At 62.7% G+C, this 18,618-nt stretch overlaps 1 protein-coding gene and 1 long non-coding RNA gene across 2 annotated transcripts; one reads left to right on the forward strand and one right to left on the reverse strand.

Moving 5' to 3' along the window:
- Positions 1–8,913: 8,913 nt before the first annotated feature.
- LOC132016902 (uncharacterized) lies at positions 8,914–9,672 on the reverse strand. The gene is made up of 2 exons (XR_009404055.1): positions 9,583–9,672; positions 8,914–9,169 (listed from the first exon to the last, which is right to left on the reverse strand). It is a non-coding gene; the product is annotated as an uncharacterized LOC132016902 (long non-coding RNA).
- Positions 9,673–9,865: 193 nt separating this feature from the next.
- On the forward strand, positions 9,866–16,221 carry LOC132016901 (uncharacterized). Its single transcript, XM_059398891.1, has 2 exons — positions 9,866–10,145; positions 11,774–16,221. Exon 2 carries the CDS (start codon positions 11,840–11,842, stop codon positions 13,067–13,069), a length of 1,230 nt encoding a protein of 409 aa, XP_059254874.1. The 5' UTR covers positions 9,866–10,145; positions 11,774–11,839; the 3' UTR covers positions 13,070–16,221.
- The last annotated feature ends 2,397 nt before the right edge of the window (positions 16,222–18,618 follow it).

Consider the following 18,618-nt stretch of genomic DNA (forward strand, 5'->3'; position numbering starts at 1 on the left):
AGGCGCCCAGGTGCGGTTGTGTCTCAGTGTGTTCCCGTTTAGAGGCTGCAGCTGTGGGCACGGGGCTCCACCTGAAATTCCGAGTGAGGTTCCTGGAGCCCTGGCTCTGCATCAGCGCTGCTGGACGCCTCTCTCGGATTCCCTGAGCTCACTCCTGTTTGCCTTGGTCTTGAGGACTTGGGTCTGGGGACACATGGCCGCCACCAGGCTGAGGAGGCCCAGGCGATGCCCACTGCTGTCCTCCATCCGCGGCCCACCCTTGGCTGGCCTCATGTGGACGAGGACGGACAGGCCAGCCTGATGCCTCCTTCTCCCCCTGAGCTGGGTGGGGGACGGAGAGCTCTTGAGAGGCCCTGGAGAGTGGAGCCTTCTCCCTGGGCCTGGTGCGCAGGCTGCATCCCATGGACACCCACACGTCCGCCTGTAGGAGCTTCTCGCTTCGGTTTCCCGGGCCTCGTTCTCCTGCCGCAGCTGGGGCTCCTGCTTGCCTTCCTTTCTCTCCTGCTGCTGAGCACCGCAGGACAACATGGGCTCCGGCCACGGGAAGGCGTCTCGGGCAGCGGCTCTGTCCTCCGCCCACACCCACACCCGTGAGCCTCAGGCCTTTGTGGTGTGGGGTCTTGGTTCCACTTGCGGTTCGGGGTCTCTCTCCATGGCTGTTCCTCTGCCCAGTAGGGGAACCCTGGACAAGGTCCCCAGGAGGTAGCTCTCAGGTCTAGCACTGGCCTCCACCTCGTGTCTGTGCCCAGGTACTGTACCAGGAGGGGCCGCAGACACCTCTAAATCTGGGACCCTGAATGCAAGGGTGTCGTGTGACCAGGGGCATGTCCCCGTCGGGCCTCCACTGGGTCTCTGATTCTTGGTTTCCCGGCCCCCTGGCTCCCCCAACAGTGACCGCACCCCAGGGGGGCGAGACCATCCACTCACATCTTGCGTGCCAGGCCCTCACCTGGAACCCAGGCCCCCCGACACCGGTCCCCTTGGGTCCCTTCACGTGCACAACCCTGCCCCATGTCACTTTCCCGGGGAGGTCGCCCCGACCACCAGGTCCCTCTCAGCCTTTAGGACCACTTATAGGACCATCTCTGTCTCTTTTCTCTGTCTCCCTGTAGCGTGGATGTGTGTGTGTGTGTGTGTGTGTGCCCTGTGCTCCGCAGCACGGAGCCAGGAAGCACTCGGCACCCGTCTGCTGATGAAGGGACATGTTGAGGTTGTGGAGCGGGAATGTGCTGGGCTGGGGGCCCTGTTCTCTGTCCAGACCCCGGGGAAACTGCCGGAGGCCCACCGGTGAGATCCAAGGGTGCTCAGGTGCTCATAAGCAGGGCAGGGCTGGAACCTGCTGCTCCCCATCCCAGGGACACCCCTAGCCCAGGGTTTGCTGGAGCATCTCTCGGGGACAGCCGTGACTGGGAGCTGCTCTGACCTGCCTCCCTGTGCCACGCAGCCCCCTTCCACTCTGCTGTGGCTGTCCCTGGGCTAGTGGCTGGCCGACCAGCTGTCTCCCTGGGTGTCGGGAGGGGGTGTCCCTCTCTTTTAACCCCTTTGGGACCTGTCGTCCCCCTCAGGGAGGCGTGGCAGCTGCCTGGCCACCCCTGGTTCCTTTTCCCCGTGCTTCTCACACTGACACTGTCCATCTCCTGCACCAAGAGGCCCTTTCTCCCAGGGAGCCCCCTTCTCAGCAACCCCCCGGCCCAGCTCCAGGCCAGGTGGCAATGGGAGGGGCTCGGTGAACCCATGCCCTGTAGCGAGGCATCAGCTCCTTGGCTCCTGGGGGACACTGCTCTGATGGCAGAGTACTGTCTCCAAGTGCTGACCTCAGATGGGGAGGGCTCAGGGGCTCCTGGGCTCTCAGGTCAGGCCCCTCCTCCCCACACTGGCCCCATGGAGGGCTGGGCTAGGGGCTTTGGGCTCTCTTGCCCAGGACCTGAGCCCCTCCCTGCTCAGGGGCCGGAGCCATCCTGCTTTAGGGGAACGTCGATGCGGGGACCTCGCCCAGCAGATCCTGCTGAAGGGGCTGGTCTTCTCCAGTGTGGTCTCCACCGGTCACTCTACTGCTGTCCTGTGGTGGCGGCTGCTGAGCCCATGGCACAGCCGTCCAGCACCCCGAGTTTGCTCACAGGAGCCAGTTTTATCACGTCTGTCGAAAGTATGTTGGGCAACGAAGCTGCTATCTTAATAACGCGACCAAGCAGGGGGTATGAACCTGAAGCCCGCAGAGAGGCCTGGGGCCCCAGCTCCGCCCCCCCCCCCCCCCCCGCAGTCTGTGGGTTCCTTCAGCTCTGCCTCTGCCCTCCGGGCCAGTGGGGGCTGCGCCTGTTCCCAAACCCTCTCCCAGGAACAAGCAGGGAAGAAAGGAAGACCATGTGCCCTGAGGCGGCCAGTCTCCCCGGCACCCTACGAGCCGCTGTGGCCTCGGGGGGCCCTCCTGTGCAGCTGGGAGCTGGAGACCCACAGGTTCGGGCGCGTGGGTTCTCCCGGCCCATGGGCTCCCACCGCCCGCGCTCTGCGCCGGCCAGCTCGGTGGCGCTGTTCCGCGTCAGACTCTGGAAGGTCGAAGCAAACATTCTGCTGGGGCGGAGCAGATGTGAACTTTTCCTCTGGGTCTGGCGACAGAGCACAGGGTCAGGTCTGACTTCCAGGCTCCCCGCTCAGCAAAGGGACCGGAGAGCAGGACACTTTTTGCGGGCTGGCGGGGAAGCACCTGACCTCGGTCACTGGGGTAAGCCGAAGACGCCCCTGACCTTTGACCTCCTGAGGGCATGCGGGGAAAGGGAGCCATGAGGGGAGGACACCGGGCTGTGGCTTTGCTCTGGAGTCGGGGGATGGGAGCCCCGGGAGCCCCATCTGGCCAGCACCAGGCTGCAGGCCCCAAGTCTGAGGACACCTCTCCACGTGTGGGGGCACAGAGCCCAGAGAGGGCAGAGCGGTCTGCCAGCCAAGCCGGAGTGCGGACAGGACAGGACCTGGCTTCCACAGGCGGGAGGGCCACCCCAACCTGGGGAGCCGTGGGCACAGCAGGGGTGGGGACTGAATCTGGGCTGGGGGGCAAGGCCGGGCAGTTAGTGGAGGAGGTCGCTGGGGAGGGGTGCTGTCCCCGGGGAGGGGCGCCCCTAGAGCAGGCCCTGCCTCTTGGGCACGGCCCAGCTTCTGACGAGGCAGGCGTGTTTCCCCCTTGCTGGGGTGCGGGAAGGGGCAGACCCAGCACGGGCCGTGGGCGCTGGGGCTCGCACGGGGCACTGACACCACAGGTCCTTGGGTGGGCTGCGAGGGGCGCTCTCTGTGTGGCAGGAGCAGCGGCGTTGGGAGCTGCCCATGTGCTTTGTTTGCCTCGCTCGGCCCAGCGGCGGGCTAGCAGGCTTCCCAGCCTCGTCTCTGGCTTTTCTAAGGTGCTGTTTGGACTCAGCCCGCACCCAGACCTGAGCAGTCTGGCTGGGACAAAAGCAGCTAGGGGTGCACTGGGCTGCGTGGGGCCCCCGAAAAGGCCTTGAACATGCGCCAGCGCTCCTCTTGGCCTCTCCTTGGACTCGGGGCCGCACACGCTCATGGCACCTCAGTGGGGCCAGAGATGTCCTTGAACCTTCAGAGTGAGTCCTTGGAGGGGACTCCCCGAGTGGAAGGACTAGGGGCCAGTGCCCAGAGAGACCCCTCAGCCTCAGGCCTCCCCTGTTCCCCAGGACCGTGGTTGGGGTCTCAGGGCTGTGACCACACGGTGCCCTCTCTGTTCCTGTAACTGTGGCTGGCAAGGACACCTGGCCTTCTGAGTGACCCCAGTGACCTTGGCCAAACTAGCCAGGCTATGGGCAGCACGTTTTCCACCAGCCACCAGGCAACCCAGGGCCCAGGATCCCCCATGTGCAGAAATTTGAGGCCTTGCCTGGCGGCTGCCGGACAGAAACATCTGACGCAGGGCCGGAGGGCAGCTTCTTGCCACGGCCTTGACCCAGGAGAGGAAGTGAATGCTGGGGTGCGCCCAACGTGAGAGGTAGCTCTGTCTGAGCCATGGTGGGGGGCAGGCCCCAGAGCCTGCTGGGCAGACAGGAGGCCCTCCCTCCAGCAGAGGCTCTCTGTGTCCGGGGCTCGGCTCGGCGCGGAGTGAAGTGCCCGGCGCAGTCTCGGATCCTGGTCCCTCAGTGGCCCTTACCTGGCAGGGGCTCCCCTTCCATCCCCAGGTCAGAGCCCTTTGAAGCAAGGACCCTGGGGTGGCTGGAGCAGGGCTGAGGCCCGAGGCCTTCCCTGGGCCTGGAGCCGCACCTGGGAGCGGGCTGAGTCCCGGGACGGACACAGGACCCGTGGCCGAGTCACGGCGGAGGAGCCTGTCGTGGGCAGGGCTGAGCAGAGCTCGGTCCTCTCTCCCTCCCTCCGCAAACACGTCTGCTGCTGGTCAGCCAGTTGCACTGGGGCTGGACACACAGATGCCCCGGACGCCGCGCATCTGGTGGGGCCCAGCCAGGTGAGCCCGTGAGCCGGGAGGCAGGAGCTGGGCGCTGCTGGGAAGGATGTGAGATGCCCATGGGGGCCTGACGCAGAGACTGATCTGGAAGCAACGAGGGGAAGGGGGCCCAGCCCAGGGAGTGGAGGCTCGGCAGAGCTGTGGCATGGGGACGGAGCACGTGGCGCAGCCAGAGCCCTGGGAGTGCAGGAGCAGGGGAGGAGACCGCTGCTGGAGCCGGCAGGGTCCCAGCACACCCAGGAGAGGCCCGTGGCTGTCCAGACGCTGTCCAGAGAGGCTCAGACAGCAGGACTGAGGTCTTCTGGTCCAGCCTTAACGGGGAAGAGGGAGGGAACCGCCTGTTCCTCCAGGAGAGGCGGGGACCCAGCTCAGGAGGGAGCGGTCAAGGGGGATGGGCAGTGAGAGGGAGGGAGAGAGGCAGGAACGGGGAGAGGCAGGGGACAGTGTGGGCTCCCTCTGGTTCTCCAGATCAGAAACGGAGGGGAGTGACAGCCCAGGTGCCAAGCTGGGACGCAGGAGCCCGCTTGCTGCATTTGAAGCAAACACACAAAGCTCCAGAGGGCTTGGCCGGCAGGTGGCATGTCCTGCCACCCCGAGGCTGCCCGCCACTCCTGAGTTCTCACGTGGGCTGCCTCCGCTCTCTCTTTCCCGAAGCCGTCTCAGTTTCTCTTAGTTGAAATACAATACACAGAACATCAAATTTACCATTTAAAGTGTGCATGTAGTGGATTTCAGTGTATCACAGGGCTGTGCTGCTGTCCCGGTCCTCGAACTCCAGAAGACTGTTGCCAGCCCGTCCTGGTAAGAAGGCCCGTCCCTGTTAGCTGTCATTCCCTTTCCCCCTCGGTCCCTGGCCCCCAGCCCCCGCTAACCTACTGCTAGCTCCGTGGGCTGGGCTGTTCCGCAGACCACCCGTCAGTGGAAGCAGACACGCTGTGTGTTTGCGTCTGACCCCTTTCCCTCCGCCTGCGGCTTCCCGGGCCTCAGCCGTGCTGCAGCAGGACAGCACGCTGTTCATCCGAGGCTGGGCCACTTTCCACTGTGTGGTTTGTCCCTCCCTCCAGTGTTGGACAGCTGGATTGATCCCCCTGTCTGGCCATTGTGGGGAATGTGCCATCTTGTGTTATAAGTAACATTGCGGGATGACACATTTTAGGGCCCAGGAGGCTGTGTCCTAGCAGAAGCATCTGTGTCCTCTACTCACACAGACCACAGACCCACCCTGGCGGCTTCTCTGGCCAGGCCCAGCCTGCCGACCTGACTCTGTGCCTGGGAAGGAGGGGCTCCCTGGACCTATGCTGGGGCCAACATGCTTGTTTTTAAATTGTGGGCAACATATGGATAGAACAACAACCACAAAAACCCCAGACACTTGGGGTCGAACAAAGCGCCCTGCTACCTTGCTTGGCCAAAGCCCTGCCTTTGACCTCCGAGAGGCAGCATCTGCCCTTCCCAGCTGAGCCCCCCGAGTTTAAGGTTCTGTCCGAGGGCCATGTGTATGGTAAGGGCAGAGCTAGAGTTGCAGGGAGCCTTAGGACTTCTGCTCTTCTTCCGATCCAGCCCTAACTCAGACGCTTGATGGCCATGGGCTAGGAAACGGTGCGACCACCAAGGGACAGGACAGCCAGCAGCTGGGAGGAACCATCCCGGTGAGGCGGCACCCTGCCTCTTGTGTCGCAGCCCTCCACGTTCTGGTCTCAAGGGCTGGGGGCGAAGGCTTGCTTTCCAGACTCTGTCCCGGCAACACACGTGGGTGGGGGGCCCCCAGGTTATCCAAGAACCCGGGGTGGGGTCGTGTCTATACTCAGCTCTCCCACCAGACTGGGCTCAGGGGTGCACAAGGGCTGATGGACTTAGATGCTTTCAGGACTGGGGGAGACCCAGGTCTGGCTGGAAGGGCAGGCAAGAGGCCCTCAGTGTCCCTGGGTGGGCCCGGGGAGCCGAGGGGCCGCAGCCACCCAGACCAGCTAGCAGCCTGGTGACCGCCTGCTCAGCCGCTTGCCTGCCTTCCTGCCTCCTTTCCCTGCTCAGGGTTCTCTCCTCTCTCCCTCCCTCTGCTTTCCTTTCCAGCTACCAGCAGTGGCCAGGATGCCCGGGGCCTGGGTCAGTCCCTGCCTGTGGGAGGGGCGAACTTGCCCCAAAGGCAGCCGCCCACACCCCTCTCCACTCTTCTCCCCCTAACTCCTCCTGTTCCCAGCGGCTTCGGCAAACAGTCGCTGTCCCATGGTGAGGGGCTGTGAGGGGACCAGGAACACGGGGCAGAGGGACTGCCGTGAGGAGGTGGTCCCTGTCGGGAGCTGAGCAGCCCACAGGGAAGTGAGCCTCATGGTCCCTGGGAAGCTTCCAGAGCGCCAGGGCAGAGCACAGAGTTGGGAAGAAGCAGCCCAGGTGGGCCAGGAAAGCTGCGCCCTCTCTGGGGTCCCTGAGGTCTGAGGGGCCTGAACCGAGCCGGTTGCAGGCCAGGGGGTCGCTCAGGCCGACATGCCTGTCCTGGGCCGTTGCTGGGTTATGAGTGCAATGTTGCCTGTGTCACTGACAAGGCCCCAAGGACAACTGAGCACTGCCCGGAGGGTCCCTGACTACGGATGGGGGGGCTCAGTGAGCAGCCTTGGCCCTTGACCTGTGACAGGGGAGGGGTGGGAGTGTCCCAGAAGGGCAAGGGCGGGGAGGGTCACCTTCCCTGGAGAGGGGTGCAAGCATCTCGCTCCCCCACCCCCCACGCCCCGCCAGTGGCTGTGCTGTGTGGACCCCAATGCCTCCCCAGCTCCCTCTCCCTGTCCAGACCCCTCTTCCTGGTGCTGGACACCCAGTGACTTGCCCAGAGTCAGGGTGGAGTGGGCGGGCCCAGGCCCAAGGAAGGCAGGCAGGACCGGGGTGCCCCCAGGATCCCCCACTCCCACGCCCAGAGGAGCAGGGGGCCTGCAGAACTGGGTGGGCAAACACCGGAACCCTGGGGGCTGGGAGGTCGGGGCGTCACGCTCACCCGAGACCCCAGGGATCTGCGGGAACACTGCCCGTGGCACTTAAGGGTTAGGAGCAAACAGGCCTTGGAGAAGAGTTGTGGGCTAGGGAAGCTGAGTTAGTGTGCGACACGGGATGGTCCGCTTGAGCCCCCACCTCCCACTCCCACACTCCCCGGACCTCCCCAGGCCGGTCTGAGCGGGGCCTGGGCTCAGCAGGGTCCCCCCACCCCAGGCCAGATGTGAGTGTGTGTGTGAGAGAGAGGTGGGGGGCAGTGAAAAGTCCTCAGTCTCCCTTTGGCCCCGGTGGGATGAAGTCTGGGTCCAGGACCAGCGCACCCACCCAGACCCGGGTAAGTGTGACTGCAGGAAGTGGGGGGGTCCCCAAATGCTACAGGACCCGAGTGCGAGTGGCTATGCAGCTGGGAGAGCTCTGGGCCGCAGACCTCCGGCGCCCTTGGCCCCAGCTGTCAGGGGGTTCCCACCCAGCTCCGGCAGGAGGGTCACCCTCTGGCTCTGACTGTGACGCCCCCCCCACCCCGGGCATGGGAGTGAGACTCCCCCCACCCCACCCTTGGGCACAGGTCACAGGAGCAAAGAGCCCCGGAGTCTCCCAGGGGCTGAGCGGAGGGGCTTCCCTTGGGGTCGCTTTTGGCCTCTCCGTCCTCCCTCCTGGCACCTTGCCAGTGCAAGCCACGCCTGAGCCCCGTTAGCGGCTGCTCACCAGAAGCAGGAGCCAAAGCCTGGAGGCCAGAGGCTTCTGCCCCTCTCCTCCCCGGCCACACTGGCTTCAGAAGACTGGGTGTTGGTGAGGGCTGGGTGTCCATCTGATGGTGGGAGACCGCAGGGCGAGCAGGGAGGGGTGAGCCCCTCGAAGGACTAGCTGTGAAACTCTAATATACGCACCTTGGCGGCTCAGCTGATTCCGGGGCCGGGGTCATGGTCTCAGGGTCCTGGGACGGAGCCCCGAGCCCAGGAACTCCCCCCACCCAGCCCAGTGGGCCCTGAAGCCCCCAGCACCGAGGCTCCGGGAGTCTGGCTTCTCCCTGTCGCTCTCCCCAAGCCCCTGCTTGTGTGATTGCTCTTTCTGTCTCTCTCAAATAAAATATATATATATTTAAAGATTTGATTTATTTGACAGGCAGAGATCACAAGTAGGCAGAGAGGCAGGCAGAGAGAGAGGAGGAAGCAGGCTCCCTGCCCTGAGATCATGACCTGAGCAGAAGGCAGAGGCTTTAACCCACTGAGCCACCCAGCCTCCCTCAAATTAAAAAAAAAAGAAATCTTGGGGCACCTGAGTGCTCACTGGGTTAAGGCCTCTGCCTTCAGCTCAGGTCATGATCCTGGGGTCCTGGGATCGAGCCCCACATGGGGATCCCTGCTCTGCGGGGAGCCTGCTTCCCTTCCTCTCTCTCTCTGCCTGCCTCTGCCTGCTTGTGATCTCTGCCTGTCAAATGAATAAATGAAATCTTAAAAAAAAAAAACAAAAACTTAAAAAAAAAATAAAGAAAAGAAAATCTTTATCCTCCAAAAAAGGGACAATTCTGGACGTGTGTGTCCCTCGAAGTCCTGTCATTTCAGGCAGGATTCTGTCAGCCGGGCATGTGGCCTTGTCCCACAGGACTCTGTCCTCACAGGGCAGACCACTCTCTCCACGCTTTTCTGGGGACGCGGCCAGGGTGTGTTCCAGAGCGGTCTGCAGCGAGTGCCGGTGTCACCAGCTCCGCCCGCTTCCAGAGCTCCGTGGGCCCTGGGTTGCCTGGGTTCCCAGGAATCGCAGGACAGGGTCTGTTCACTTGAGTGTCCTCAGCCGCGAGTGTGAACAGCCGTTTGTGAAGTGACCACAGCTGAGCCCGGAGCCCAGCCTTCGGGGACACACCCTTGGCTCAAGGGGGAGGAGGTCTTGGGAAGCGGAAAGGGCCCGGACGGACACAGACGGCTACTCCCGTGGGTTCTGAGTAGAACTGGGGAAGGAGCCAGTGACGGGGTGTGGGGGGGCTTTGGGAAATGGTGTTGCGGGGTGCAGCTCCCAGGCTGCTTGGCCTGAGAGGGCAGGAGCCGGGGAGGTGACCTGAGCCTCCTGTGGCTGTTTGGGGAGGCCACCCAGCAACTGGGACCTTCTCTTGGAGGGTGCAGCCCGCCCCACGGGTCCACCCCTGCCCCTGGCCAGACCTGTTCCAGTGACGCCAGCCCGGAGCCACAGAAGCACCGCCAGTCTTTCCCATCCCGTCTTCCAGCTGGAGGGCCCGGCCCAGCAGCCGCAAACCCGGTGGGTCTGGCAAAGTCACGTCGTAGGCACCCAGCGTCGCTTTCAGACAGATTCAAGAGCCCCGGATCTCCAGGCCCCGGAGTCCCAGCCCAAATCTGCTCTGGGAAGGGCTGTGCCTCTTGCCCCGCCCACCCATCCGCTTCCACAGGGGGGGCTTCCCCGATTTGCTTCCTGTTTTCGGTGTCCCGCTACTTGGCTTCATCGGAGACGCCTCTAGAAAGCATTGGGTACAAACTTCCTTCTGTCTGGGGAGAGCGCTGAGCGAGGGTCCCGGGCTGTCTGCCAGGCCTCCCCGAGGACGAGGACGAAGAAGACGGGGCGGTGAGGAGCCAGCCGGCCCAGAGTCCGCACTCTTCAGGCGCCCGGGGCCCAGGACAGTGTCTGTCACAGCGCTTGACCGCCGTGGAGTAGGTGCCGGCTTCTCCTGGACAAGGGCCCGTCCTTACTACCCATTTGCAGGGCACCGGTGAGAGAAGGGGGGCCAGCCCTCCCTAGGGGGAGCCTGGGGAAGCCAAGCTTTCCACTTGTGTGCTCCAGAGCTGCCGTCCTTGGGTGCTGGTGCCACCTGGAAGGGGGGTGGCTTGGGGGAATGGCCTGCAGCAGTGCTTGCCGGCAGGAAGGTGGACACTGGGGCCTTGTGCGAAAGCTCCAGCCCCATGCTGAGCTGGGCTGGGCTGGGGGATGTGTCCCCCCCATCAGCACTACGTGGGTGCCTCCCTCCCAGGGACCGATAGAGCAGGTGGGGACCGGGCCCCTGTGGAAGCGGGGAGTGGGCGGACGGGCTCCTTCCTCTGCACTTCCCGGAGCAGGTCCCCGGTGGTCCTGACTCTGCTGCTCCCACTCACCAGGAGGGGAGGGGTCTCCCTTGGCGATGGCCTGGCCAAGCGGCATCGCAGCCCCCAGTGTGCCCAGCGTGCCCGGGACGCTGTCCATCAAACCAGCTACCACGTGGGTGTGCAGGGCTGCAGTGGGCAGAGCTTCTGGGCAGGGTCACCTTAGCTAGCCACGGGCATGGGGAGCGTCTCAGCCGTGAGTCCTGGGGAGACGGCGCGCGGTGACCCTCCTCTGACGCGGCAGGCAGAGCTCCAGTGGCTGAGCAGCAGCTCAGAGCTCTGATCACGAATCAGAGCAGCGGGAAGTGACGTGTGGCTCTGGAGCCACAGGAGAGAGTTCTAGTGTGTTCCGGAGAGTGGGACAGCCTTCCGTGCAGCACACATTACGGAGGAGCACTGACTCGGTCGGCTTGGGCTCTGGAACACAGCACACAGTCTGGGGACTTCGAGAACAGACGGTCATTTCCCACAGTCTGGAGACCGGGGCTCTGGGATCGGGGAGCCATTGCGCTCAGGGTCTGGGGCGGCCACCTGCGGGCTTGTGCCCAGGGCCTGCCCCTGCGTCCTCACTGCTGGAGGGGTGAGGGGTGAGGGCGCTCACCCCATCCGTGGGGCTCCACCCTTCTGCCCTCATCACCTACCAATAACATCACCTGGGGGTCGGGGCTTCCACACGTGAGTCCGGGGACACCAACATCCAGTCCACAGCAGCCCCTCCCGACCAGTAACCACATGAGCCGCCGCTGAAGAGACAGAAAGGACGGGACGGTGCAGCCACCGTGCACCCCAGACCTTTCAAAGCCGATGTCGTGTGGACATCAAGGAAGCCCCCGCAGATGAGAACAAGGCTGAGTTCTCAGAGTTTACTGATTGGGGGTCCCATGCCACGTGTGTGTGTGTGTGTGTGTGTGTGTGTGTGTGTGTGTGCGCGCGTGTGCGTGTGCGCAGCAGAGACCGAGGGCAAGCAGGGGATGGGAGGCGTCCTGGTGGGAAGGGGGCTCAGGTGCCCTGATGGAGAAGTGGGACAGGGAGCTGGAAGACGGGTCTCCTGACGTTGGTCAAGGGAGCATGCTGGCTTTCTCCAGTGGGTCCTGAGTGGGTGGGAAAACTCACTGTACGGATCATTTCCTGGCAGGCTTGGCAAGTGGTTCGGGCGGTCGGTGGCTGAGCTGGTGGCCGCAGACCATGGACCAAAGTCCTGTCTTGACGGGTGGCCTGCGGTCGTCCGCCCACCGGGTCAGTCTGTCTCCATCTCTTGCAGTCCGAGGGCGGACCTTCTCCGGAGACCAGAGGCAGCTCCCCGGGGGTGGATTCCCAGGTGGCCTCCATGGATCCTGGCCCTGGGGACGAGGGCGCGGCGCTGGCCATCTCCCCTCTGCGGTCGGGCGAGAAGTTCCACCTGTTTGTGAGCTACAGCAGTGTGGACGCTGTGTGGACGCGCGGGCTCATCGGCCGGCTGGAGGCCGATCTCCCGGGGCTGCGGGTCTGCCTGCACGAGCGGGACTTCACCCCGGGCCGGAATGTCCTGGAGAACATGGCCGAGTGCATCCAGCAGAGCCAGAAAGTGCTGCTGGTGCTGAGCCAGGACTTCGTGCGGAGCCGGTGGTGCCTCCTGGAGGCCGACCTGTCTCTCTTCGGCTACTGCCTGGAGAGGAAGCCGGTCATCCCCGTCCTGCTGCGGCCCTGCCAGGTCCCGCTGCACCTCAGCCACCTGACCTACCTGGAGGCCACGGACAGTCGCTTCTACCGCAAGCTGGGGCAGCTGCTGTGCCACGCCAGCCACCGCCTGGAGTGCGCCCTGCCCGCCTGGCGCCCGGCGCCCGCCCTCTACAGTGGGAAGGCCCTGCTGAGCCTAAGCTGCATCAACAGGGACAGCCTGCCCTCGTGGAAGGTGGGGTCCTTCAGCACCCTCGTCATCCCAGACCCCCTGAAGGAGGTGCTAGAGGACCCCGAGGTCTACAGGCACGCCCTGGGCATCCTGAACGGCGTGCGGTCCCCCAGGTCCTGCCTCCGCTACGTGGGCTGCAGGGTCCCGCTGGGCATCTTCCTGATCGTCCTCTCCTTGATGGCGTTCGTTCTCACCGTCGTTCTGGGGCTGCAGAGAAGCCCGCCGGCCGAGCGCTTCTACCTAGTGTCCGCCACGGGTTTTTTCTGCCCTCTGCTCATCGTCCTGGGCGTGAACGCCCTGTGCTGGTTCCGGAGGTTCTCTCGGGAGAAGATGCGGGAGCTGGCGCTCCGGGTGGGCGAGGCCAACGTGCTGCTGGCGCCCCACTCGCTGCTGATGGGCTGCGACACCATGAACAAGCTCTACTTCGTGTACGTGCTGCTGGAGGACTGCCGCCAGGTCTTCCTGCGGGCCCCCGACGGCGAGGCCCTGTTCCGAGAGGCCCTGCTGCGCTTCTCTTCCAGCTACACTTGCTGCGTGGCCCACGCGCACTTCCCCGCCTGGGAAGACGCCCAGGGGACTCCGGGCCACCTGGAGCTGGGCCTGTGCTTCTGCCAGTTCGTGTCTCTGCAGCTGAAGACACCCCAGGGTCTTGGGGTTGACCCCGTGTGACGGCAGGAGGGGCTGCCGGGCCGTGGCTGTGGACATGGCCTCCCCGAGGCCCAGGTGGTGCACACAGGACCTCACATCTGGTCAGGACACTCGCCCTGCAGCCCTCACACTGGCCCAAGGGCCCCACGGGCTGCTCTGAAGGCACAGTGACCATGTCAGCCCAGCTGGCCCGAACCGTTTGGAAAGGGGCTCTTTGACGAGACTACCTGAGAGCAGGCTGGGGAGGCAGCAGGTCCTCTTAGGGTCTAGCCCGCTCCTCGGGAAGAGCTCGTGCCTGCTGCTGTCGACACAGCAGGTTACCGTCCTGGGGGGACCAGGGCCGACGCGCCGGCTCCCTGTGGCCCTCTTCCTGAGCAGCGTTTACAGACACCTGCCCCTCCTCCCAGGACACGTGGGGGCGCTGGCGGTGTGTGGGGACACCAGGCCACCCTCTGCCGTCAGGGCGCCGACACACACACTCATGCCTTTGCCCATGCCGTTGACTCTGGGAGCTCGTGGGGGGCCCCCTGCAGCCCCACTGTGGCTGGGAATGAGAAGGCCAGCGTGTGTCCTCAGCATGGACACCCGGTCAGACCTGAGTCTGCTCCTTCCCTGCCTCAGCCTGTCCCCAGCCTCGCTTTCCCAGAGGAGGGTGGCTATAGCCAGGTGGTACGCTCTCCAACCTTGTCCCCTCACCCAGAAGGCTGTGCAGACGTCACTCCCCACCCTGGGGTTTCTGGCCATCTGCAGACGCTCTCCCCATGAGAACAGAGTGAGGTCTGCAGACGAGAACATGAAACACGTGAGCTGGTTTTGGCTGTGGGGTCGGAGCAGGGGACACTACGACACGGCCCCCTCTGCTCTGTGCCCTGGGTGGGGTTGAGACCCTCACACTCCATGCCCATGCCCATGTAAGGGTCATTTGGGCTCCACAGAGGTCCCTCGGCTCCAGCAGAGAGCTAGGGCCAGACTTTGGAAATGGGGGGTAGCTGGGGCGCTGCCAGAGCCTCGGCTCATCTGTCTCTAAATGTGCAGGTGGCAGGGACTCTCCCGCTACATTTGAAGTCAGTGCCAGGCCCATGTCCCCAGCCCCCTTGGTGCCCTTGGGCCCGTGGCCAGGTGCTGCTCTGGCAAGTATTTGGCTCAGGCTGGTTTGCGAAAGCTCGGGCCCCAGACCACAGCCACGGGGCAGCAAGTCCCTCAGTGACCCCCGAGCAGCCCTTCTGGTCAACCGTGTACCTGCCTGCAGAGACCTTCTCACGGGCCCCTTAGACAGGACCTCACCCCACTCCACCCCACGGAGCTTACCAAACCCTGCTCTTGTCGTTTGAGCTGACCCGTCTGGTCCTAGCTCAGGAGCCCCAGAGCAAGCCACCCAGAGACCCTGGAAGCTGTGATCCTGCCTCGTCTGCGTAGGCCATGACCACACTGCCTTGACATGGCCTCTCCGGGCAGGCGCGCACCACCCCCAGGACCCGCCAGCAGCAGACTTCTCTATTTCAACTTCTCTCGTGGAAGCGCAGCAGATCCCGTGGTCTGTTGCTAAACCAAAAGTCCCCACCCAGCAGCCTGGATACACTTAACACGTGTTCATGGAACATGGAGGCTGGACTGTTCTCGTCTTTCCTGGGCCCAGGATAGCACAGGGAGGAGCCTGGCCAGAGGCAGCTGGTCGGGGGGCAGAGAAGGGAGGGAGGGGCTCTGGGCAAGAGGACAGTGTGAGGAAAGGCACAAGGTAGGACCCCAGGTCACAAGAGTAGCTGCCCAGGAGGGTCCCTCGAACCCAGGGCTCACTGGGTGAACTTTGGGTGCCAGAGATTTCTTGGGGGCAGTGCTTGGCACTGGGATCCACTCCAAGGGGTGCCAGCACTTGGTCTCTGAGATGTCCAAAGCAGGGCGCCTGGTCTGGGCCCCAGGCTGAGAAAGAGCCTCCCAGGAACAGTGGGGACCCTCCAGCCCCCACAGTAGTGGCACGGGATGAGGACCCAACAGCCCCACCCACACCCACTCTAGGCCAGGGCCAAACCCCCAGAGGGCACCCACGGCTCTCACAGGGTTAGGGTTAGGGTTAGGCTCTGTCTGGGGACGGTCCCTGGGGGCCTGCGAGCCAAGGCCTAGCTGCGGGCAGGGACGCCCCCGCTCCTCGGGCAAGCTGCGTGGTGATGGCAATCGCCCCACCCTACAGCGCTGTGCCGCGCGGCCCAGAGACAGTAGACAGAGGACAAAGAAGTCCTGTCCCTTCAAAGGCCATGATTTTTAAGGTCATGAAATAACACACTTGTGCACACAATAAAGAGAAAACGCCTAAAGGAACCATTTTGTAGGACTGTTGGTCTCTTACTCTGGCTGCGGGACATCCCAGCCCTTTCAGATTGTGTGGGCTCAGGAAGGCCGCTGAGCCTGGGGGGCCCTTGGCCTCCAGCCCCGAGTCCTCTTCCAGTTCCCCAGGAGGCGTCTGGTCCGCTCTTGCTGGGATCTTGTGCGGATGGCCCCGCTGGCCTGCGAGACGCGGGGGCGGGGCGGGGCGGTGTCTACTCCGAACACTCGTCCGACCTGGGGCGCCTGGAGGCTCAGTTGGTGAAGCGTCTGCCTTTGGTTCAGGTCAGGAACCGAGGCCCTTGTTAGGTTCCCCACTCAGCGGAGAGTCTGCTTCTCCCTCTGCCCCTCCCCCTGATGAGGGAGCAGGAGGCTGGCTGAGGACAAAGCAAAAGCTGGCACCTTGCTCCCCCCCTCTTCACCCTTTCCCCTCCATACGTGTAGCATCCCTCAGGCAGCCCTGACTGCCATGAACAATAAGCAAATAGTTAACCTGCGGGGAGCTCACAATCCTGCTAGACAGGAGTCTCCCTTGGCTTACAAATGTCCTACATCTCACTAACAAAGACGATTGATAACAGGATTGTGACACCCCACCAAAAAGTCTCCCAACTATCTTAATGCTAATGGCTGGTCTAAAGACAAGATTGATCCAGCCGCTAGGGCAAGGCCTCCGGCAGGCCTGGGACATCCTGGCACCTTGTAGGCATCTTTAGCATATGAAAACTCCACTGAAAGCTCCCTTCCCCTCACCTTCCCCCAGCCGCAGGGTATATAACATGCCTACCCTCACAATGCCGGGCAGCAGCCGCATCTCCGACTGCCCACGGGCTCTGTCCCCGTGCTCTAATAAATCACCTTTTGCACCAACAACGTCTTAAGAATTCTTTCTTTAGTCGTCGGCTCCGAACCTCCTCACCCCATCGAACCTGACTTAGGTTCTGGGACTTCATCACCCCTGCCCGTGCTCGCCTCTCTCAAAGACAGAAATAGAATCTTTAAAAAAAAATGCATCAGGTCTAACTCTGGCCAGTTCAAGGAGCCCTACTCAACCCCCCAGGACACCTGCCTCCTCCACTGCCACACCGAGGGACAGAGTCTCCTGCAGAGAATGTGCCTGGGGATCTGTCACTGGGGTGCTGGGGGAGGGGCCGGAGTGAGAGGACACATGCGCGCACGTTTGCACGTACGTGTCCACATGCCTGGCCTATGAGTGTGTGTGCGTGTGCCCGGCCCAGGTGCATGTGTGAGTGCACGTGGGGCACATGCGTGCACAGGGGGCCCCGGAAGCATCACCACACCGCAGGACTCTGAGGGAGGACCAGCCTCTGTTCCTCTGTCTTCCTCAAGATGCAGCCCCCAGGGTCCCACTGGGTCCCACGTCAGGGCCCCACCGCAAGGCCCCCGGGAACCTGTAGTTCTAAGAGGTTCCAGCCGTGGCAGCCGACTGCAGTGTGCTCTAACCCTGTGAGCTGGGTCGCCCTCCTGACTACCCCCGCACGGGCTCACCTTTCTGCTGGGCCGTGGCTGGCAGGTGCCTGGCTGGGGAGAAGGCTCTGTGCTCCCAGATGATGAGGGGACACGCTGCCGTGTCTCTGTTTCTGGGAGGGTGATGGCCAGCAAAGGCTCACCTGCTGGATCCCACCCCCGAATGCCCAGGCCTGGCCCTCAGTGTTTGCCTGACAGGGGGAGGCATGTAACCTTGAAGCGACCTTGAGGATGGTGTCCAAGGGCTGCACGTGCGAGCTGCCCTGAAGAGACGGGAGGAGATGACTGGAACCGGGGACAGTCTCATTGGCGGGTGGTGGGGGTAGGTGCACCCCAGTGAACCTCGTGGGGTTGGCGGGCACATGCATGAACACCGTCCTCGACCGGATGCCGCGCTCTGTTTCCCGCTGGGTCACAGGGGAACCCACACCAGCCAAACTCACGTCCTGCTTAAATTACCCCCTCGCATGTGGGTCGCGCCGGGATGGGCGCCAGGGGACCAGGGCTGACCGTGCGTCTGATTACCCAGGGCTGCCTAGCCTGGACACAGCATTAATTCACAGAGGACTCACCCCGTGCCTGCGGCGTGTCCAGGAGAAGGACAGCTGGCCCCAAAGACCACAGTGCCCTGTGCGTGACTGCCCGTTTGACCTCGAACCGAGAGCCCAGCATTTCTTCCCCCTCTGAGCAGTTTCTCACATTGTCCTGAATCTCCTCATCCCGGGGGTCCTGTGTCAGGGAGCCCGTGAACGTGGACACAGTCTGTTTGTGGAGGAAATGTTGTAGCGTTGGGACATTGTATCTTACGCCGTCAACAACACGGGGTTGCAGGGCAGGGCTCTGGTTTGTGCAAGGGTTTTTATGACAGGTTTCTGTAAAACTGGGGGGAGAGCAAAACTCAAGGGACCCTGAGAAAGGAGCCAGGCCAAGGGCAGGAGGCCTGTCCGGTGCCCTGCGGGCATGGTTCCTGCAGGCCTGGCTAGGTCTGCCCTGAGCCCTGGGAACACCCTGAAGTCCTGCTGGCTCCTGCTGAGCAGTATCAGTAACTCGAAATTTGAAGGGTTAAACTTTATTGCAATAAAGTGTGAGAGAGTTTCATTCAAGGTCTGACTAGCTCTGACTTCGCTGTGATGCTGAGCAGCTCCCAAGTGCTCACGGAGGCTTGCTGGGCAGGTAGCAGGTCCACACGACGTTCACAACGCCGAGAATGTGATGTACCCATTCAGGGTTAGAGCCTGAAATACCCAAGACATCTAGTTAATCAAGTTCAACACGTTTGTGAAAGGTCTTTTAAAAATTAGAGACTGACTATATCAGATGATTAAGTTAATGGCATTTTGATCACAGAGCACGAGAAGACTCACTAACAGAAACGTAACTGGGTTCACAAGTCAGCTTTTTTTTTTTTTTTTTTTTAAAGATTTTATTTATTGGGGGGCACCTGGGTGGCTCAGTGGGTTAAGCTGCTGCCTTCGGCTCAGGTCATGATCCCAGGGTCCTGGGATCGAGTCCCGCATCGGGCTCTCTGCTCAGCAGGGAGCCTGCTTCCTTCTCTCTCTCTCTGCCTGCCTCTCAGTGTACTTGTAATTTCTCTCTGTCAAATAAATAAATAAATAATCTTTTAAAAAAAAAAAAAAGATTTTATTTATTTATTTGACAGACAGAGATCACAAGCAGGCAGAGAAGCAGGCAGAGAGAGAGAGAAGGAAGCAGGCTCCCTGCTGAGCAGAGAGCCCGATGCGGGACTCGATCCCAGGACCCTGAGA

This window comes from Mustela nigripes, chromosome 4 (genome assembly GCF_022355385.1).
Source record: "Mustela nigripes isolate SB6536 chromosome 4, MUSNIG.SB6536, whole genome shotgun sequence".
Classification (NCBI taxonomy): domain Eukaryota; kingdom Metazoa; phylum Chordata; class Mammalia; order Carnivora; family Mustelidae; genus Mustela; species Mustela nigripes.